General features: G+C 39.7%; 2 protein-coding genes across 2 annotated transcripts; both read left to right on the top strand.

The window, feature by feature from the left end:
* The first annotated feature begins 1,187 nt into the window (after positions 1 to 1,187).
* On the top strand, positions 1,188 to 14,823 carry chkb (choline kinase beta). The gene is made up of 11 exons (XM_084059334.1): positions 1,188 to 1,715; positions 3,575 to 3,683; positions 4,671 to 4,784; positions 5,437 to 5,570; positions 5,894 to 5,998; positions 8,401 to 8,459; positions 9,786 to 9,873; positions 10,485 to 10,593; positions 11,548 to 11,654; positions 12,210 to 12,291; positions 13,532 to 14,823. The coding sequence occupies exons 1-11, from the start codon at positions 1,249 to 1,251 to the stop codon at positions 13,586 to 13,588; spliced, it is 1,431 nt and encodes a 476-aa protein (XP_083915460.1). The 5' UTR covers positions 1,188 to 1,248; the 3' UTR covers positions 13,589 to 14,823.
* Positions 14,824 to 17,349: 2,526 nt separating this feature from the next.
* LOC311046979 (kelch repeat and BTB domain-containing protein 11) lies at positions 17,350 to 21,471 on the top strand (the record flags this gene model as incomplete). The annotated part of the gene is made up of 8 exons (XM_084059558.1): positions 17,350 to 17,493; positions 18,275 to 18,463; positions 18,578 to 18,762; positions 18,981 to 19,332; positions 19,492 to 19,643; positions 19,784 to 19,938; positions 21,009 to 21,166; positions 21,289 to 21,471. The coding sequence occupies 8 exons, from the start codon at positions 17,350 to 17,352 to the stop codon at positions 21,469 to 21,471; spliced, it is 1,518 nt and encodes a 505-aa protein (XP_083915684.1).
* Between the last annotated feature and the right edge of the window lie 671 nt (positions 21,472 to 22,142).

The raw sequence follows: 22,142 nt of genomic DNA, 5'->3' as shown, positions 1-22,142 counted from the left end.
ATTTCACCCACTTGCAGACCTTTGCTGTCCATGGTGTAATTTTTGGTTTGCTGAATGATTATGGCCTCTAGTGCCACATTGATGTTGGAAAAGATTCACAACAAAACATTTAGTCATCACAGTTACTTAGTAATTTTAAAAATGGAACCCCAGTGTCTAATGTTGCCAATTGTTGTCTATTTAAACAGTTTCAACAGTGCTGCACCCAGACTAGGTGGTATGTGGAAATGATAAGCAAATGGAATGTGTAGCGTACCCCGCCCAAAGATGGTCTTTTACTGGTGGTTTAGATGAGGTTTATTCTAAAACCAACAACGTAAAAGCTGTCACAAAACAAACAAACAAACAATTGGACATTAAACATTTTCAAATTGCAAAAAACAATCATTCACATTGAACAACACTATTACAAAACAGACCTTAGACAAATAAAATACAGTAACACACTTTAAGCAAATGAAAATATACCTTGTGCCCATTTAGGCAGGGGGCTAAACCTTTACAGTCCAGCAAGCAGACCTCACCCTGGTACTGCTGCAAACATTTGAGTCTCTGGCTGAGCAGACAGGTGATAGTAGTGAGAAATCAAGCAAACACCTTCAAAATAAAAGCATCTCAAAAGCACCTCACAGAAACATAGAATTAACATAAATGCAATGCACCTGTGACCTGTGACCTGACACACAAAAACAAATACCAAAATAAATTGTATAACTATGAGGAATACAAAAAAATCATGAGTAGTACTATGTTTTTTTGTTCGTTTTTAGAGCATGTTGGGTAGCAGACACAAAGTGTATTCTATTAAGATAAAAGGCAAAAGAAAGAAAGGGGGGAAAACATAATTGGTTCACCAATGAGGTTTTGCGTCCAGTGACTTTGAGCTATGACCCAGGCCAGAGAGACAGGTCATAATGTATTTTATGTTATAGTTATATTATCAATTGAATTTCCCTTGGGATCAATAAAGCAAGATGCGCCACCCGTTTCTGATGTCGTTCGGTTAAACACTCAATTGCCCACAATCCTTCATTGTATAGGCGGTTCTAAATCAGAAGGCGGGTCCTAGTGAAGACCAATGGCTGTTTCCCTCGAGCGTAGAAGCGCATGGTGATTGGACACTAACCATGCCAATCTCGTTAAACCCCGAATGCATTGACTGAACACCACGGGTCATCGGAGAAACGCGGAAGCGCGATCAGCATCGAATCCTATTAACCCTTATCTCGGTCGATAGACATTACTTCCATGCGACTCAGGCTATTCAGTTGTGCCAAGCTATTACGGTTAGCTGGACGCACCAACCCACAGCATCACCTGTCAGCAAGTCCCCGTCATATTATACACACACGATTCCACAGCAACCATCAGTCCTTTCCTGGCGGCGGAAAGCTCACAATGCAGACCACCACCACCACTTCGGGTGCCGAGACAGGGGGGGCTTTATTAAAAAACAGCCCTACTCTTAAAACAGAACACACTGGAGTGGTGCAGAAGAAGAAGATCGCTGACACCATTTTTTCAGACAGTCTGAGGGCTCCGAGTCCCCGGGTGGACCATGGCAGTGATGACTCCGAGGCAGAGTCCTACCAGGGTGGGCGCAGTGAGGAGGTCGACAGGGAGACGAAGGCCAAGGCGTTCGTGTGGTGCCGAGACTTTCTGTCTGGCTCCTGGAAGAGCCTCCCCGAAGCAGACTTCCAGATCGACATTGTTAGGTAATTAGTGGGCAATTAGAGGAATAGCATTATGTGTTATATGGGTTGAGTTTGATAAGCAAAGCACACGTCGTTGAGTAACAATAAACACGTTATTCATCTTGAGACGGTCAAGGCGAAGTACATTATTCAGGGTAAGGGACTAGCCCTGAAACATGACAGTCGTGGATGAACGTTAACCTGGTATTTGCACTTTCTTCATTTACGGCACGTACATCTACATAAACGTTCAGCTTTCAAATATAAAGTGCTTACCCCATGGCCACGGATGTTACGATAATGTACGGACCCTCAGAAGTACCCGTGTGTTCCGTATTGTTAAATAAAAAGCATTTTAATCCGATCGGTGGCCATTTTCTCAGTTTTTTCTCCATTTGTTTTCAACTACGCGACCCTATCGGTTGGGAGGTTTATTGCACTCTGATACAGTATAACTTTATGAGAAAATGTCCACCGATCGGATTAAAAATGCTTTTTATTGAACAATACGGAGGATACGGGTACTTCTGAGGGCCCGAACATAATTGTAACATCCGTGGCCATGGGGTAAGTACTTTATATTTCTGATCTGAACGTTTATGTAGATGTACGGGCCAAAAAGGGAGACAATGCAAACACCAGGTTGAAGTTCATCCATGACGGTCCGTCGTGTGCTCGTCATGGCGAGGTAAGGAACGAGTAACGGAGAGATGGACGGGGGGAGGGGGAGGGGGCGGGTGGGTGACCAGGGGTCATCAATATGTCCGTACACAGACAAATGTGTCCATGGCAAGCCGCAAGAGTCAAGACTTTGTCATTTTCCCCCCATTTTTTTTACCTAACATTATAATGTTCCTATTTTGACCATAAGACCCAATTACTGAGTGTTATTCTCCAGGTTTTCTTCAGAATATGTATGATGACACACTGATTTACTATGATACTATGGCAAATTAGGATCGAGTGAGTCCAACTTTTTATTTTCAAGGACCCCCATAACTCTGAGAGTACAAATGCGGGTCCTTTTGGTTACATTTGTACACTCTCAGAGTTACAGACCAGTAATGGTCATTTAAGGTTAGCTCTTTATGTGTTTGTCTACTCATTTTGTAAGTCCATTACATCGCAAAAAAAAAAAAAAAAATCCACCACAAGCCAGCATGGCGATGACCCCTGGGGGGAACAGATGTAAGGTTTCGAGCTGTACTTTGTTTTATACTTTTGACAGATATGTATGTTCATGTATATGCATGTTTATCAACAAAAGCAGTCTTATCAATGTATAATAGTTAAAATATTACAATTCAATACGGCATTAAGACAATCATTGCCAAAGTCAAACGAAAACATAAGAACAATAAATAGCAATAAAAAATGGTTTGAGAATGAATACCAAAGGAAAAAACTAAGAAAAATATCAAATCTGAAACATTGCTAACCAAACATTCCTGATTTACTAAAGAAAATGAATGCTCTGATAGACCAAACTTGAGCACAACAAAACACACAACATGTGGAAATCACAAACCTATATAATAAAGACATCTCACCAAATCAAACAAACCCAAGTCACCAACTTAGTAGAGAAAAAACTAAACTTGAATTGGACATGACTGACTTGGCTATGACACTTATGCAATGTGGTGACAAGGGAGACTTGTTGCTGTATAAAAATATTGCACTTTGAGTCTGACACGTTTTATTATATATACAGTCCATTTATAAATGAACTAGTGTAGTGGACCACTACAGTTGGAACAGTGTGCAGCTTTCTTCTCCTAGACAGATAACGTCCCTTTTCTATGCAGATGGCCTCTTTCTGCCATCTACCTTAAAGACAATAAAACTTGACATTCTATTTATTTTACTTTGTTTTGCAGTGGTGGACTGAGTAATCTGCTATACATGTGCAGTTTGCCCGACCACGTTCAGGCTGTGGGGGAGGAGCCTCGCAGGGTCCTACTCCGACTATATGGAGCCATTCTACAGGTTTGTCCTTCTACATATCTGTAGTGTTTGTCGCAACGTTAATATCTACATGTCTTTGTTGAAATGCGTGTGGGCAGTATGGAGGCATCATTATCTTCACATAAACATTTGAACCCTAGTGTTCCTGTTCAGGGGCAAAGATTTGGCGAAAATAGCTGACTCTATAAGCTCACAACACAGCGTCTTACGACGCATTTTGAGCTTCTAGATCGGGTATTTTCGGCAAAGACATCTGGTGTAGTAGAGGGAAATGGCTCACAACCACAATGTGTTGTGACCTCGTAGATCTATTTTCACAAATCCTTTGACAAAGTTTTGAAAATCTACCTAAAATATTGATGCCGGGGTTAAAGTTATTAATCCATCTTTGAACATAAATGGCACATTAGCAGAATCACTACTCCACCAATGTCTGAAGACATCCCTAGGACAGTGGTTATAAACCTTTTCAGGCTGTGACCCCCCAAAATAATCATAATTGATCTAGGGACCCCCCACCCTGACAGGCACTTCTTGGAATTGTAGGAGTTGAGTCATTACTTTGACTCGGTTCCACAGATACATTTGTGAAAATAGCAGATCTACAAGATTGGCTATATTCACAATTGTAGCATCTTTCTTATATTATTTGACAATTTGGCCAATGTTTCACCAGTTTTTATAGTATTGTTTGTCCTTAAACGTCCTTACATTGTCACTTAACTGCCTTAGAAGACTACGCTGGCATAAATGGCGTAGCATAGAATAAAAAATCAATTTCCGGGCAGCTGTCAGTATTGGCAAGGTAATATTAATATTGCCTGTGCCTCCCCTCTACAAACTCCGACCGCTATATCCTATATAGTCTGGTATCCTAACAGTGTATGTGCTTGATGTGTGGCAGGGAGAGGACGCCTTGGTGCTGGAGAGTGTGATGTTTGCCATCCTAACAGTGTGTGTGTGTGTGTGTGTCTGTCTGTCTGTCTGTCTGTGCATGATGTGTGGTAGGGAGAGGACGCCTTGGTGCTGGAGAGTGTGATGTTTGCCATCCTGGCAGAGCGTACTCTAGGGCCTAAGCTCTACGGTATTTTCCCCCAGGGACGCCTTGAACAGTACATACCGGTATTACACACACACACGCACACACAGCATTTATTTTGTTGTTGTTGTTTTCTTTCTTTTTTCAAGTAAAGTACATAATCGCACAACTGTGGAAGTGTGAAACGTGCTGTACAGTTAGTGCATTCTGTATTGTACTTGACCCTCACTTAATGTTTTCACATTTGTGTTTATCGCTCATCCCATGGTTCTTCAAATATCTACTAGCTAAGTACCAGCTATTTGACCCCATTTGTTTTGGAGCAATGCTAAATTGCTCCAAAATGCTAACAAGCTTCCAGTGGACATTTCTCAGTACTGTTGTAACCAAATCCAAATGTAGAAACCTGAATTTATATGTGTAATGCAAAGACAACTCATACTGTATGCCTCAATAGCATTTAGCTTTTAGAGATTATACTGTAGAATCTGTTGAGTATACGATGGAAATGTAGGATGCAATTAAAACATTCTCTGTTGAATCAAGTGATTCCATGAAAACAAGTACCATACTTAAGTAAGTTCTCAACCATAGTTTGAAGTAACTTGTATAGCATTATCATAGTTGCAAAGATTTAGGGGCTGCAGGCCGCTAAAGTTATTGACTGTGTAGGGCTGCATTTGTGAAAGTTTTGGGACTTTTTGAGTTCAATATCTCTGAAACCTCTTCCCCCAGAATAACCGTATGCGCACAGAGCAACTCTCAGACCCCTCCATCTCAACTGAGATCGCCAACAAGATGGCACGCTTCCATACAATGGTGATGCCCTTCAATAAAGAGCCCAAGTGGCTGTTTAGGACCATTAATACGTGAGGACACAAAACCTTTCTCATGCACACACTTCCTCCGCATGTATATTGTTAGCATTCTGCAGACACACTATATCGTCACTGTCCGGTGGAAACCTAGTATGTCCAAAACCATAACCTTTCAGAACATAGAAAAAAGAGGTCAAAAGCTCTTGTTAATACTTTTCATTGGTTCAATATTAACTACTTTTCATTGGTTCAATATTAACAGTTTTAATCACTTTCAACCTGTCGTGCCTATTATTGGCATGTCATAATAGGTGGAAATGACAAAAATAGCACCGTGAGCTTGTAGACCAAGCTCATCCACTGCTTTCATTCAGATACATGGACCAAGTGATGAAGCTGAAGTTTGTGCGAGAAGCACATGTGAAGAAGTACAATAAGCTGCTGAAGTTTGACCTGCCTGCAGAGCTGGAAAGACTCCGGTGAGTGGGGGGGTTAGCAAGCCTGTCACAATTATTACATAAACGTCATTACATAATCATTATTTAGCAAAATAGTGGAAATGGCACATCTACAAGCTCACAACACATCATGATGCAATGTGTTTTGAGCTTGTAGAACGACTATTTCCACTATTTTATTATGTTTTTACTTTCAATATACAATTATTAAGTGTAAGGCCTATTTTGGCCATAGAATATTATTTGTCATATCTGCCCTGTGCAATCTTTGTTTATTTTTCAAACAGAAATGTAATTTAGATTTATATGTTCCAGACAGTGTTATTCAGTGAAAAACACACAAAAGAAATCGTTAATCACAATTATTTGTATGACAATTAATCATCAACTAAACATGATCGTGAGTGACAGCCCTAGGGGTTAGCAACGCAAGCACCTGTCATACTAAGGACAGGACCTTGGGAAAGGCTCGGACAAAAATGTGGAAATATAGTATAATAGAAAATGCAAGGATATGCTATTTTGGTTCATCTTTCTAATTATGAATGTGACGTAATAATTAGTGTCAATTAAATGAATAAAGATGTACAAAGAATAACAGAGTCATAAACTGTGAAAATAAGGTTGAGATATAACGTCAAAAAACAAATCAGTAATAAAATGTTCAGTTATTTGATGAGAATACAATGCCTTTTACTTTACTTTTACTTTTATAATATATTAATGTCATATACTTTAGTGGTTAAGTTACAGTATCTGGACAAAATATTAATATGATGTAAACAATATTACTGTGAAAAATAATAATACTGTAAACAATATTATTGTGAAATTTTAGAGCATAACCCTTCACCTAAATTCTTCCATGACATCAGCCCTGAATGTTTATGTAATAATAACAACACTCTGACCTTGCCAGCTAACAGAGGGACAGTCCATGATTGTGGTTGATAATCTCTTCATAAAACCCTTATCTTTACAATATGTCTCATTTAGGGGAATACACATATGATGTGTGTGCCCCAGAGTATGATGTAACATATATGTTGTAACAGCCACTCCACATATATTTGTTGCTTATCACATACACACAGTATAGCCATTTGACATACTGGTAATCTGAGCTGATAGTATCTGTGTCTATCACTGGCACAGATATAGATCTAAAAACGCAATAAGTTCTCTGCTTGCCAGCAGGGCAACTTATGCTTGTGCTTGTAGATCGGCTATTTTCGACGTGCAACACCTTTGTACGACGAATTACACATCAGGCTTCAGTAGTCAGTGTGAAGTAATTTATCCGCCCCAGTCAGGAATTCACCCATCTACCAACATTATTGTGGCCAAATGCTATCACACCTGTAGAAGGACATGTAGACTTATTTTTGTTTGATTGTTAAAGGTAGGGTAAGTGATATTTTTTGTCAAAATAAGTGTTAAATTGCTCTATATTCTGATAGTACGCATTGGTATCAGTGTTTGTTCAGGAACAGGTGTCTCCACGTCCCTCAAGCTTATGATTAAACAGAAAATGCTTTTTTAGGTCGGAATAACAATTGTATCCAATCAAGAGAGAGAACTCACACAGGACACAGGATTAGCAAGTGAATTTGGAAGTGGTGACACAAAGAAATGAGTAGACAAAATTGGAACTGCACCACTTTAAAAAAAGAAGAAGAAGCTGATACATGTGTACTTTCTCCTGATTGGCTGAAGATTGGTCACCCACCTGAAAATGTATTTTCTGTTTATTAAAAACAGGGAGACTCCTGTTACTGAACAAATACCCTATAGCAATGATTACTCAGAATATAGTGCTTTAACCTTTTAACAAAAAACGTCTTGTTTTAACCAAAGAATATCACTTACCCTACCTTTTAATTATAGAGTTTGCATTGTGGTTTTCCTATTTTTAACGAACAGTGCTGGACCTGACAGCTGTTTCACAAAGAATCTCACTTAGCTCATCTCACTTATCTGCTGATAACACTGTAGCTGCCATACAAGTAAGTAATTTGCCTCTAATTTGAATGGAGTAAACGGGCACACTCAGCTGACGCTGGCAAAACCTCCCATCAACTGTCACTGTGGTTGTGGCATTTCCTGGTGTGGGTTTGTCAGCAATATCCCACTGACAGACATTTCTAACTGGCAAACAAGCATCATGTCCCTTGTTAGACTGGATAGGGTGCTCAAACCGGCAATTCCCCTGTGGGCAACTCTTGACTCGGTATGAGTGTAGTAGTTACAGTACACTTTGTTATTAACTTTTTTTCATACTGAATAATAGGTACAGTACTCCAAAACACCTGTCCTCTGAAAATACAATAATGTTGAGTTTCACTGTCACTCACTATATGCTCTCTTATCCCCCTTTTTAACCCCCCCTCCAACCTACAACCCCCACTCTGCTGTTTGCTCAGCGAGTTGCTGGCAGCAACCCCATCCCCAGTGGTATTTTGTCACAATGATGTTCAGGAAGGTAAGAGTCTCTCTCGTCCTATCAGGCGTTGTGCTCATCCTCACGCTGCTAATTTGGGCTGGTTGATCCGCCCTCTTGGCGTCACTGACACATTTCTTAGAACTGACTGAGTTTCCTGTACATGTGCAGAGCATATTCAGGCAAGGGCAAAGCAGGAAACAATCAATCACCCATTCACCTTTGACTTGCTTTGGTCCAGGCTATTTCATGAGGACTGCTCTGCTCAAGCACATGATGCAACATGTCAACACTTTAAGACTGTACAAAGTGACTGTCATATTTTGATGTCTCATAATGTCAAAAAAAGAAATGCCTTGCTATTAATATAATTTATGTAAAGTTTGTTTTGTTATTATTATTTATTACTCATAAAAAGTTCTAAAGGACCAGCACTAGGTTGCACCAGCTGTGTACAAGTTCAAATGTAACTTAGTTTGATGGTAATTTCTGATTTAGGACGGAATCGACGCGCTACTAATGGTTTAAGGGTTGCACCATCTGGAATAAATTTGCAACATAGGCATAAGTAACAACTTAAATTTACACCTAGTCCGTAGTAGGGGTAATGTCCTCCATAAAATAAGGAATGTCATAGTGCGTCATTTGGAGGATGAGGATCAGAAAGTTATACCGACTTGTTGCGTCAGCAACAATAGATTACGCCCCTTAGAAATGTATGATGACATAGATTTATACTCATGCTTTCATTTACCATGAGTAGAAATTCTGAGGATTACTAACATGCTGGCAGAGACAGTTGCCTACCACAAGACTCCCTTTGTGATTATCCGTGACATATTGTAACTTACAAAATAATGTTACATAAAAGAGAAACAATAAACAACGATTGCCAACACAACCCGTATTTTATTCTCTAAGAGTGGTAAATTACAATGATGATGAAGGGTACTCACCATAGATGTAACCCTGACCTGAATAGCGCTATCATTTGATTGTTGACAAAATATTAAATCAATTATTTGCAGGAACTACGGTAGGCAACGACCTTGTCCTAGATTGATCAGCCCGACTGTTAACTTTATGTTCATGACATTTGACAACTTACAAATAAACACAGCTTTTAACTATTTGGCAGAAAGTGAAACCCTCATTTTCTGCAACAATACTTATTGTTTGGTTAATGTGGACTTTGTACCAGTGTAACTAAGATCTTGCATATCTGTGGTGCAACCAAAGAAAGACACAGCTTTAGTATCAAACTACTTTCAACCTATAATTTATTGTGGATTTAGGCTCCCTAACTTAAGAGACAGCTGATGCAACAGGCTGCTGGTGTAATAAACGTGTTTTCACCTGCTTCCACAGGCAATATCCTGCTTCTGGAAGACCAGGATCCAGCCTCAACAGAGAGACTCATGCTCATAGACTTTGAGTACAGCAGTTACAACTACAGGTGAAGTGTGGTCTACTACAGTGGTTCTCAAACTTTTTGAGGTCAAGGACCCCCAAAATCATATGTATTTGGCCGCGGACCCCCTTCTCAAATATTTAGTTCCAGGGACCCCCAGAAACAAAGATTTGACTTACAAATGTTCATGTAAAAACATATGTATTCACAGGTTTGCACAAATTTTCACAATTTCTCAAAAATAGCAGATCTACAAGCTAATAGCGCGGCACTCGGTGCCGCGCTATTAGCTTGTATATCTGCTATTTTTGAATAGCCAAAGTATAAAAGGTTAAACTTATAGTGATGCTATATTAACACATTTAGCTGGGGACCCCCTGGAACCCCCTAAAGGACCCCTGGGGGTCCCCGGACCCCACTTTGAGAACCAATGGTCTACTACGTATAATTTTGAGTGGGGATCCAGGTTTGGTTGCATGTTTAAAATCTAATCAAATATAATGCCTCCACTTTGTCAAGAAATACATGTTATGAACGGCCTCCTATATACTGTCTGTCTCTAAAAGCTATAAGATTCCACTATCAAAACAGTGTTTTCTACTGTTTTGTTCTGGTGCCACTACGTATTGTGACGACTGCGGTGTTCTTTCCTGCAGGGGCTTTGACTTTGGGAACCACTTCTGTGAGTGGATGTATGACTACACATACAACCAGTGGCCTTTCTACAAGGCCACACAAGAGAATTATCCAACCAGAGACCAGCAGGTCGGTCTTAACCCCTCCCACTCAAAACAGACAGCACAATCCTTCTGTATTCATGCTAATACATGGTTTGGTCAACAGAAATGATGTAATTCCAGCTGAAAAAAGTGTCAGCAACAGTGTTTTTTTATTATTGTTGAAGCATAAATCAGGCTTTCGTGGAAATGCAGTGTTAGGATTCAATCATTCCATTCTTCTCTTTTCTTTATGTTGTTAAATTGTGTGTGTGTGTATATATATATATATATATATATATATATATATATATATATATATATATATATATATATATATATATATATATATATATATATATATATATATATATATATATATATATATATATATATATATATATATATATATATATATATATATATATATATATATATATATATATATATATATATATATATATATATATATATATATATATATATAACTCCACGGTACAGAAAGTGTCTGTATTAGACAGCTTGGTTTCTTACCAATTTTAGGTGTGAAGTGTAGGAGTGTTTTTCTGTCCACACTATGCCATCTAGTGGCTAAAAATGTCAACTGAAGGCAGTTTCATTTGGTGCATACAGGAAAGTCAATGCTCAGCAAAATATTCAGGAGATGTTAGAATAGTATGGTTGTACATCTATTTGGTGTTGTTGGCATTGTTCTGTGACGTGAGATGAGATGTTTATATTAGTGAGATTGAAGGACTGTCCTCCATGTCCACACTGGCATTGAGAGAAAGCCAATGTTGACTCTTACGATGTCTTTTCACATAAAATATTAATCGGAACAATTTCAATTAATTCCAGTGGTTGCACATAAAGTTGCCAAATTAGACTGCAATACAAAATGCAACAATAAATACATTTAAAAAATAACTCAACAATAAAGTCATTATTTTACTTCATGCAGTGCATTTTCTTTTCCTGAAGATTGTTTTGCTCTGTGTTGCAGCTTCATTTCATTCGTAGTTATTTCGCTGATCAGGGAGGATTCCCTGGTAATACCACACAGGAGGACCAGACACGCATCGAGGAGGAGATGTTAATTGAAGCTAACAGGTAGGAGATGTAAATGTTAACATCCATCTTTTTACTGATCATTGTGTTAACTACAGTAGGATAAATCCACACAATAATCCAGAATAAGAGAACAAACTTGCAAACATTTCTAATGAATTAATGTAACAACTAACAACAGTTGGTCGGAATTGGAATCGAAATGGTCAAATTTACCAAGTATGCTATTGCCTTGCAGTGGTGCGCCGACATATCATAATCACAACACTCTTATTTTTATTGAACATACTGACAAACATTGGACAAATTCGTCAAAGGTCCTCACAATAAATAAAGATACAAATATTATTATTATTATCATTGTTAATAAGTCATACATTTAAATCCAGAGGCTATAAAGTGGTGTGCAAAGCCTCAAGTGTACAGTTGGGGTGTGTGATGAGCAGTCAAAGTCCAGAGATTTGGGGCTCGGGTCTTGGAAGAACTGGCTAAGATGGGAAATAGATAAATAATGGGAAGATGCTCTTGGGGAGGGGATGGGTAGTCTTGGATGGACTGCAGAAAGATGATGTGATTCTCCTTTTGTGTGATTTGTAGGTATGCATTAGCATCGCACTTTCTCTGGGGCCTGTGGTCCATCATTCAGGCCAGAATATCGAAGATTGAGTTTGGATACATGGTAAGCAGAAACATTTTAGTTCACTTTAGGTGACATCTCCTTGATGAAAAAACTATGTCAACTGTTGAGACTAGAGGCGTGGAAATTTTAAAATGCATCACGATGCGGATTTGGACGATGGACATTACATAATAGATGAATAGCCTTCTAAAATGTGTTGTTGATTTTCCTATTTCAGGAGCAACATCACATTGAACTATGTGCAAATAAACAAACCTTTCATGCTAGTCTAGAAGAGCTATGAGAGATATGACTTAGGGAGGCAGAGATCTGTTCTGGGCATATTTCTTATTTTTACTACACAGTCAAATGCTCAGTGTTAACCCATTTAGACCTGAGGCCGATTCTAAAAATACCTTCTAAATCCTGACCTAAGTTTTCTGAAAAACGTATTTATTCAAAAATTACAACAAATGTATGTTGCTATATACATAGCTATATGTAGCTATATTGCTATATATACATAGCAACAAAGGTATAGTTACAAATAGGGGTTCCCGCCCAAAATGGGTTAATTTAACAGCAATGTACAATGTTGATCTACCAGCTCACAAGTGAAAATAGCATATCTACAAGTACACAACAGATATACGACCACTCAACAGATCTACAAGCACACAACGTGCCACTATGTGACCCGTTGTGAGGTTGTTGTAGATCTGCTATTTTCGGTGAGCAACACGGTCGGATTCATGGGCTTCACTGGTTAATTTGGTTATATTGATTTGTACACTTTCTGTGTTAAATGAACAATGAGGATGTCACTGTGTACTCATAGTTTCATCAGGCTATGTACACGTGTATGGGTATTTTGCTTTTAAAACAGAGTTTCAAAAATATTCTTGTTAGTACACTAGCACAGTTATAAATACATCTCTGTTCACATTAAAATGCACACCACAAGACTGTCTATTGACAGCTTGTCAACAATTGGATCTTGGATCTTGTTTTCTGTTTAATATCAATGAAGGGTTCTTTGCACATTTTATTTACTTAATGATTTATATAAAAAAGGTTAATTGCTCTGGTTATGTAATATATATCGTTTTTATTTGCACAGGAATTAATACATGCAAGATATTGAATATGGCCACAAAATATTGGCTATATTTATTGGTCTTAAATATATCAATCAAACCCTAATTACTTGTATAGTTGCAGCAATAACAGTTATAGATATCAAATTGTGGTCATATCTTTATGCTTTCTCGTCAGCTAAAATGTGGTGCTTGTGTTTCAGGACTACGCCCAGCGCCGGTTTGATGACTACTTCAGACTAAAAAAGCTCTTTAGCTAAATTCCACCTCTTATCCATCTGAATGTACTGTCATTTTCTTTTCATCTTTCCATATGAACCATCCCGTAGAAAAGCTCTTACTTTGTAAGTGAAAATTCTTCCACTAAATGTGAAGCTTGTAGAAATATTATCCAAGACAATGCACCCTGCTCTTGACAATTGATAGTGAATGAAAGGCAGACTGTTGAAATGATGGAGTATCTATTCCTGAATGTCATGCACAAGGACAACTCTGTATTGTTAGTCCAATGTAATGCACTTCGTCCCAAATAGTGAAATGCAGTGAGAACAATCACAGCCTATTTTATGTTATCTATTGTTTACAAATGGCTTGGGGGGGACTATTTTTGTGTTATTTCAAGCCATTTTTATTGAACACTTTTCTGTGTTGCATTTTTTTCTTGAGGGTCCAAAGAACCCCTGTGTTTCTTGTATTTAGTTTTTGAACTTGAAAAGTTGAAAACATCTATTGCACACTGTAATTATCAAAACTGTAAATGGCTCTACTCACCACTGCTAGATAGGAGTTTTCTTAACAGACCATACCGTACTGTACTTTTCCATTATGTATTTCAGTGGATTTGAATCCACTGGTTTCATCCTGTGTTTAATTTCCCTCTCATTTAATGGTAGGGCAACAGATGAGGGACAATCTCTGATATTTAAACACCAACTAGTCTATCTAAACAACAATATCAGTTTATTCTTTTCATATAATTGTATGGAAATGGCTTAAAATTAGAAGTTTTGAAAAGGTGAACTACAGGTAGTAGAAGGAAACGATGATATCACAGTTAGAGGAAACTCCTAGATGTACAGTACACTGTATTGTCAGTACTGAATGAACATTGTAAATGTCTAGCATTCAAAACCAGATACATTTGCATTGCCCTGGAAGCCTCTCTACTGTAAAAGGTTACATTGAATGTTTATTGATGATATAAGTATCCTTATATTTGTTTATAGGGAGTTCGGGTGGACTTCCTCCACTCCTGACATCACAAAAATGCTCAGCTGCATGTTGGGGGCGGGGCAGAATTAGCTGTTCAAACACCTTTCTTACAACATTTATAAAACATTTATTGTTTACAAAAATACAAAATTATAATAAGTACTGTTTTTTCATAACATTTGAATATCTGTTGCCCTGCCTTTAATGAGAGTTGAGAGCATTTTGAAGACAATATTGTTGTTGTTGCATGTTTAGCCCATTGATTATACTTTACATTACTGTATTTGACATTGCTGTAGTTTTTTGCCGAGACTATGTTTCGCACCCTGTCCGTCCGTCCGTCCGTCCGTCCGTGTGTGTCCGTCTTTCGCCCCCTCCGTCTGTGAACAGCTAATTTCCGGCACTGTTGGCTTGATCGCAGCGTAACTGTTCACACGCACTCCCTGGATGCCAATTCAGAACCTCCTGGCCTGTTTTAGCGCCACCAGGAGGCCGCTTTTTGCAAAACACTTTTTTTGACAGTTCTCCTACAGATTTAATCCAAATATCATGCAAATCGGTACGCAGTATCTCTAGTCATGAAACGAAACAAGTCTTTCAGATTTTTCATATTCCATCCTGATTGGCTAAGATTGCAGGAGTGCTCTGTTTTGAACAAAATTCCTCAAATCATGAACACAGCATCAGCATGCAATTTACGTGAAATTTTGCACACACATTCCCACTAGGCCGAGGAAGAAATGCCAATTGAAAATGTTCAAACCAGCCTCATGGTGACGCTATAACAGGCCGATTTGTGTTTTTACCTATAACTGCACCAATCTGTAAAACTTTGTAAAACTTTGTATGTGTTCCTTGGCCTCCCTAGAGGCCAAGGAACACACACAAAGTTTTTTTATATTACTCCTACAAATGTTGTCCAAACATCACGCAAATCGGTACATATTATGTCTTTAGTCAAGTGATCAAGACTGATCCATCCGATCAATTGCTGGCCCACACTAACCTACCTGACCTGGCAGAGACCTGTGCTTCGAGGGGCACTTTTTCTAGTTTTTTTTTTTTGGGGGGGGGGGGTTCAAATTTCCTTTTTTTGCTTCGTTTTAATGCAGTTGAAAGGGTAGATTTACAAACAAAATTCAAATGATCATAACTGCATGCTGGCATTTAAGGTTTAGAAGCTTTTAATACAAATATTTAAAAGAAACTCTGGAATGCATTGAAAAATGCTGACATTATGTAAATTATACACAACCTGTTGTCGATGGGGTAAACATGAATACCCATGTGGTCCTTTTACTGTAAGTTCTTTCATTTCAGACCAAGAACCGCAATAGCATCCAATTAGACCAAGGACTTGAACTGTGTTTATGTGTGCATTAGAAATTAACATGTTAGCACGGAAATGTTCAGCTGGTTCATGTGTGTATAGAGCATGATGAAAATAAATCTCAACATGGACTGCATGTCTGGAGGATCAGATCTAAAGAAGATAACGAGGGAGAAAGAAGATTTATTGTTGTCCTGCAGCAATTATTTGAAATGGAAAAAGAAATGCAGCTAGTTCATATTTTCTTGTTAGATTGAATGCGCTGACCCAGTAATACAAATGTATTAGCATCAGTTTACTCATCACCCCGGACGCGATATTAAGAAACATGCTGAACAGTGCCTCATTAACCCCCCTTTGCTCTTAACAATTTAACACTACAGCTGTTGCATTCTGTTTTGTTGTCTTTTCACCATACTTTTTATTTTGTCGTTTCATTTTGTAGAACTGTACTTTAATTTAATAAACATACATGGTTTGTACCTATAACCAAAGATTACTCTAAGGATTTCCAACTTATGTTTATGTTTAAACTTTTTCTTTTTGGACCTTAAATGTGTTGCCTATTATGACATGCCCAAATTAGGGACATCAGATTGAAAGTGGTTGATATTCAGATTAACCATAATCATGTTATGTAATGCTCTTCTGCTTCACGTTTATGTGTCAGGAGGACAGTAACTTGAGCTCATCGTGACGTGACTTACAGCAGTGTAGACGGTGTCATGTTTCTTTGCCCCTTCACCCTGATCCAGGAATAGACCTGTCCCAAAGAACCATGCTGCACACAGTTCCACATGAACACTGTTGGCTTCAGAGCAGAGGGGCTTCACATCCGAACAAACTTGAATTAGTTGTTTAGGTTCAAATGCTTAAACTTAAATTCAAACTTAGTTTAAGGTTTTAATTGAGGTGTTGTATACGTTCTTCTTATGTTGTATGTTTGGTATTTTCCATTGGTACCTAGGCACAGCTGTTTTATTCCCTTGTTTACTTCAATATCAATGGCACTTGATAGAGGGATGAGACAGTAAGAGGAAGACGAGCAGATGTACTGGAGTGACTGTACAGTTATACAATTTTCCATCCCTGGGGTAGTTCAGAATTCTTGTAAGGGGTCATACTTTATGTAGATACTTTATTTTAAGATACGTAGAACGGTAGAACCTATGCTACGGAAGCAATCTTGAATTTAGGACTTGAAAGGTTTTTGATAATTGGGAATATAAACTTGATTTATTACTGCACATTGTACGCTGTTGGGCAAATATGTGGGTACATTGAACCATTGCTGTCATTACACTTGAATGCATTTCAGTATGTAAGCGAATGTAGATGAGGCCGATTTAGTGACATTTCCTGCTCAGTGGTATGGATCCGCTCAGACAGTATCTAATAATGCTGTTATTGTGGATCAACTCATGGTTGAAATATGTTCTTAAGAGACTTTGTGGAGCTTTTCTAGCAGCCAATCGGTGGATGTCATCACCAGGCGTGAGAGGTAAAGGAGCGCACAAAACTGAATCAGAGGAATGGGAAACCAGCGAGGCCCTCCGCACTTATGGCCATGGAGACGGACATGGAATCATGGTCACAGTCCAAACTTGCACACATGCATTTCATGTAAGTAACTACTTGAATTCAAACCCAGGAAACCCGGAAGCCAGAAACTTTACAGCTCAGTCAAAGGGGAACCCCTCCTGACCGTGGGAATATTCGACTTCTGAGTTTCAGGCAGGGCTACCCGGTAAAGGTCACGGCACCAATGCGACCTCCTAGGTTAGAACCCTGTGGAACCCTGGTGCAGGGTTCCAATCCAGATAATTAAATTGGGGGCTTATCCGGATCATGTTTCGCTGGCTCATATGGACAAAATAAAATGTTCAAATATCATGATGTTTTTTTTACCTAAATACCTCCATGTCGATATTGTGGGGATGACTATTGGTGCTTTCACAAAATATTATTTTTGATAAATAATCAGTAATGCCTATATAATATCTAAGTTGGTAAATATTCGAACAGCTATAGAACAGTCAGGTGAGTTCAGAAAGTTACATCACTTTACAGCAATGCAGACTTTAATAACAGGAAAAGACAACACTTGTGCCAATTTATAATATGGTATCCAAAATCACATTCAATATCTTATCTCATAAGCCCGACAACTACATTTATGTCCTAGCTTATACTATATTGCTCAATTGACTAGGGGTGAATCCCCTTTGGTCGAGTGGTAGCTGTTTGGTTTCTTATGCATGGCATCCATCCCGGGGAAAGATTGCAGGCGGTTAGATGAGAACATTTCAGCACTAAAGTAAGTGTGTTGTATTCAGTGTGCATATGTTGAATTAGATCATGAGATCAACATTGCTTCATAATGGTTCTACACTCCATTTCTAAGGTGGATATCCGAAGGCTCTCGGAGTGCAGCGAATACTTCAGAGGCCTGTCCCAGTCCAGAATGAGAGAGACCTCAGATAGCCTCATCAGCCTGGACTACGTGTCTTCCTCTGTCTTCTATCATCTCTTAGAGTTCTCGTTCTGTGGTCAATTTCAGGTTTCCCAAGAGGAGCTTGGAGAACACATCCAGGTGGGTAGATTGTCACATCTTTGAGTGAACTGTACCGATTTCTCTGCAAAGCCAGACACAGTCAACATATCCACAAATCCACCCAAATTTCCCGCTCTCTTTCTGACTATGCAGGTGGCCAGTTACCTCCTGGCTGAGGGCTTCCTCTCAAAGTGTCTATCAGCCTTGGCAGAAAAACTCAGCCCTGATAACTGTTTGTCCTACCTGTCTCTGGCTCAGGAGATATGCTGTAATGAGCTGAAGATGACCGTATTCATCTATCTGAGCAGAAACCTGCTAGAGTTGCCCCAACTCATCAGGTATAGCTTTGGTTTGATGCAGCATAGCTATCCTCATTTTGTATTTTGATTACATGGCCATGTTCCATTTACCATTTACACCACATCATTCAATGTTGAGGCAATTTAGTTTTTCATGCAGTCTTTTCATTGTCTTTGTGGGCTGGGTTTGTTACTGGGTCTTCGCACCATGCTGTGGTTATATGAGGCTCTGCGACTGGTTAATATGGTCTCCTCAGGTGTTTGAATGAGGAGGAGCGAGAGGAAGTCATTCATCTGAGGACACGGGGAAATCGGTGTCTCTGCAGTCTCAGGAAGGAGAACTTGACCACTTGGAATGACCCAGAAACGGAAGCTGCGCGACACATCTTCATCCTTGAGGCGTCAGACGGTGATGGGTATTGGCGCTCCATTGAACAGCTCCCTTTCAAGGCTGACAAGTGGTGTTTCACCACAGTAGTCCTGTATAACTACCTGTACATCATGGGGGGTTACAGGCATCGCATGAAAAGAGGCTGGGAGTTCAAGATGGCTTGCTTCAGGTATAACCCCATGACTGATACCTGGGTCTCCACAACTCCTCTGATCAAGGTGAGCTAAGTCTCCTCTCAAATGGATATCTGGTATTTTGGCATCGTGCAACAAAAAAAGCTGCTGGTTATCATTCTGTCTTTCTAAATTCTCTTGCATTGACAGGTAATATATATGATACAGTTATGAAACTTGTCACAACCTCTGTTATCTCCACAGCACAGAAGACACTTCAGTGCAGCGGCATGTGGAGGCTGTATCTATGCTATAGGAGGCTGGTACTTGGATTCCCTGGTGACTCCTGACTCCGGCACATCCCTCTACACCGCTGTTGAATGTTACGACCCCTGGGAGGACACGTGGAGGTTTGTGTCCTCTCTGATTTTAACACTGCCAGTTGATTTGTTCTGTACCAGTAGATCTGTTCCATTCTTTTGCATTAGAAATGGGCATTCAAGATGATGTCCCCGACGTACATTTATTAGTGTGCGTTGTGAACTCTGCCTTATAGGTTTGTCTCCTCGCTACCACTCACTAACTTCCAGTTCACCATGTCGTTGTCCCATGATGTTCCACTGGCCACTAGCCTTGGGCACTGCCTCTATGTGCTGGGAAACATCCAGCGGACAGGGGAGAAACTGGTTCTGCAGTATGACACCACACAAGGTAAGGCACAACAGCAGCTCTATCCCAACAGTGAAAGATTATTGACCCCAGCCCGCAGTGGCCTGAGCCTATCTATTTTGTAATTGCATGAGTTGCTGTTTGTCAGTTTTGTCTTCATTTGCTTTGACTCATGTCATTATTAAAATGATAAAAATGTTGTCGTCAGCATTAAAATGTACAATTAAGGCCTTAAACCACTTAAGGCCTATTTTCTACTTTGTCGTTCGATAGTGTCGCCATTGAAAATAGAGGATCTACAAGATACGACACATTGTGAGCCTGTAGATCAAAAACAAATTGGGATTATTCGGTCCCGCAAGAATGATCATTTCTGGTGTTGTATGTTACTAGGACCAGTTACAATTTGCAGACAGGTGCTCTTTTATGGCGGTTTTGAAGGAGGGTAAGGAGTCACACTTTTTGATGTCTGTTGGTAGGGCATTCCACATTTTGGTAGAACAAATTTGATCCCATGTTTGTGCCGAATCTGGGTTGAGTGACATCAGTGGAGCTCCCTCTGGTGTTGTGCCTGTGTGTTTCTTTTACGCCAGTGAAGTAGTCTGACAGGTACATGGGTATCCCTGTTTTCTTGCGCATCTTGAAGACCAGGCCCATTGCAAGTTGCTTTACTCTGTCCTCTACCCTTGAGCCATCCCACCCTAGCATAATGAGCCGGGATTAGGTGAGTTCTGGGTGATAGGCCAAGTAGAAACCTGACCAGTTTGTTTTTAGAGGTCTGCAGCTTTGTTTTTAATGCCTTTGTGGTGCTAAACTACCATGAGGTACATACATAGCCAAAATGACATTGGATGACATTGGATGCTCATCATTGTGCAGTTAAAATATAGGTAAAAGAAGAGTATAAAAGAAAGTTCTCCACTCTACTGAGTGCATTTTGTAGTTACATGATTATTACTGACAAGGCAAATAATAACAAGGTATCTAATCAGCTATGTCAGCTTCTGTCCGTGAAAATGTAACCTATTCAGCGGGTCATTTGATCGTGCTGTCTCACCTTTTCACAGGATGTTACATAAATAGGAGTCCCTTACCCTGTTTTTCTCCTCTAGACTCATGGTCTGAGCTGCTCCCCACACTGACCAGAGCTGAAGCAGACCTCCCCACCCTCTACTTCCTGGGTGCCACCGACAGGCTGCTTGTGATTGGTGGAAACAACTCTGAGAATGTGGTGACATCATTCTGTGTGCACTCTCAAAAGTGGGGTCAGGTAAGAAGCAAGAATAGACAACTGACAAGAAGCCTCTGTTAATGTTTAACTCTAAAGTAGTACTTCATCATTCATTGATATGCATATTGTAACTAACGTTGGACCCTTCTCTCTTCCTTCAGGTGCATGGGACTCAGAAGATGGCCTTTGCAGGGCAGGGCACAGTTTTAGGAGACCAACTGTTCATGCCAGGCATAGAGTACAACAGCATTGTAAGGCTGAACCTCCAGTCCCTCTCCCTGAGCATCCTTCCTCCTCTTCCTATATCCACCCGCTATGAGGCCGTCTTTCACCTACACTTCTGATACAATACTTGGTTGTTGCTGTTTCTCCCCCCCATGCATACTGTGATTATGTAACATTTTGTGATTGACGAGAATACACAAGCTGAATTTAACAGTAAAGTATTCCATCTTGAAAGCAATGGTGGATTATAGTGACCTGGATATAGAGTGTGTGACCTTTTGTGAGTCAAGGCTACTCCATCAGCCTTGTTTACGTTACGTGCGATAAGCAATGCTGATGAGGCTTTTATTTCTATTTCATTTCGTTTTTGTTCCCAAGCTGCCATGGGCATACAATGCCAATTTCAGGATAGTCATGGACAAACTGCAATGGCACAATGGCTTCAATGCATTCATGCCTGTTGTTCTTTGCATTGTTAGTTCATATTGCCTTCTATTGAAAATCAGTTATTTTAGACGAGCAGCGTGGCAGTGCAACAATATTAAAATTGGCTTAAGGGAGGACCAGCCAGCGGACCAGCCAGCGGACCAGCCGGCGGGCGGGTGGGCGACGGACCTCTGACATCACGCTCATGTCACGGACAGACCTCTGACATCACGCTCAGGTCACCATGACTCAGCCATAACCAAGGAGTTCCCAATACAACTACGCCCAAATATGGAGTGTGTTGTTCAGTCAGCTCCATATATGGGCACAATAGGGGGCGTGCCCATATATGGGCATATACTGA

The sequence above is a fragment of the Gymnoscopelus microlampas genome (genome assembly GCF_963454915.1).
Source record: "Gymnoscopelus microlampas genome assembly, chromosome: 6".
NCBI lineage: Eukaryota > Metazoa > Chordata > Actinopteri > Myctophiformes > Myctophidae > Gymnoscopelus > Gymnoscopelus microlampas.
This window is presented reverse-complemented; position numbering and strand designations above follow the sequence as displayed.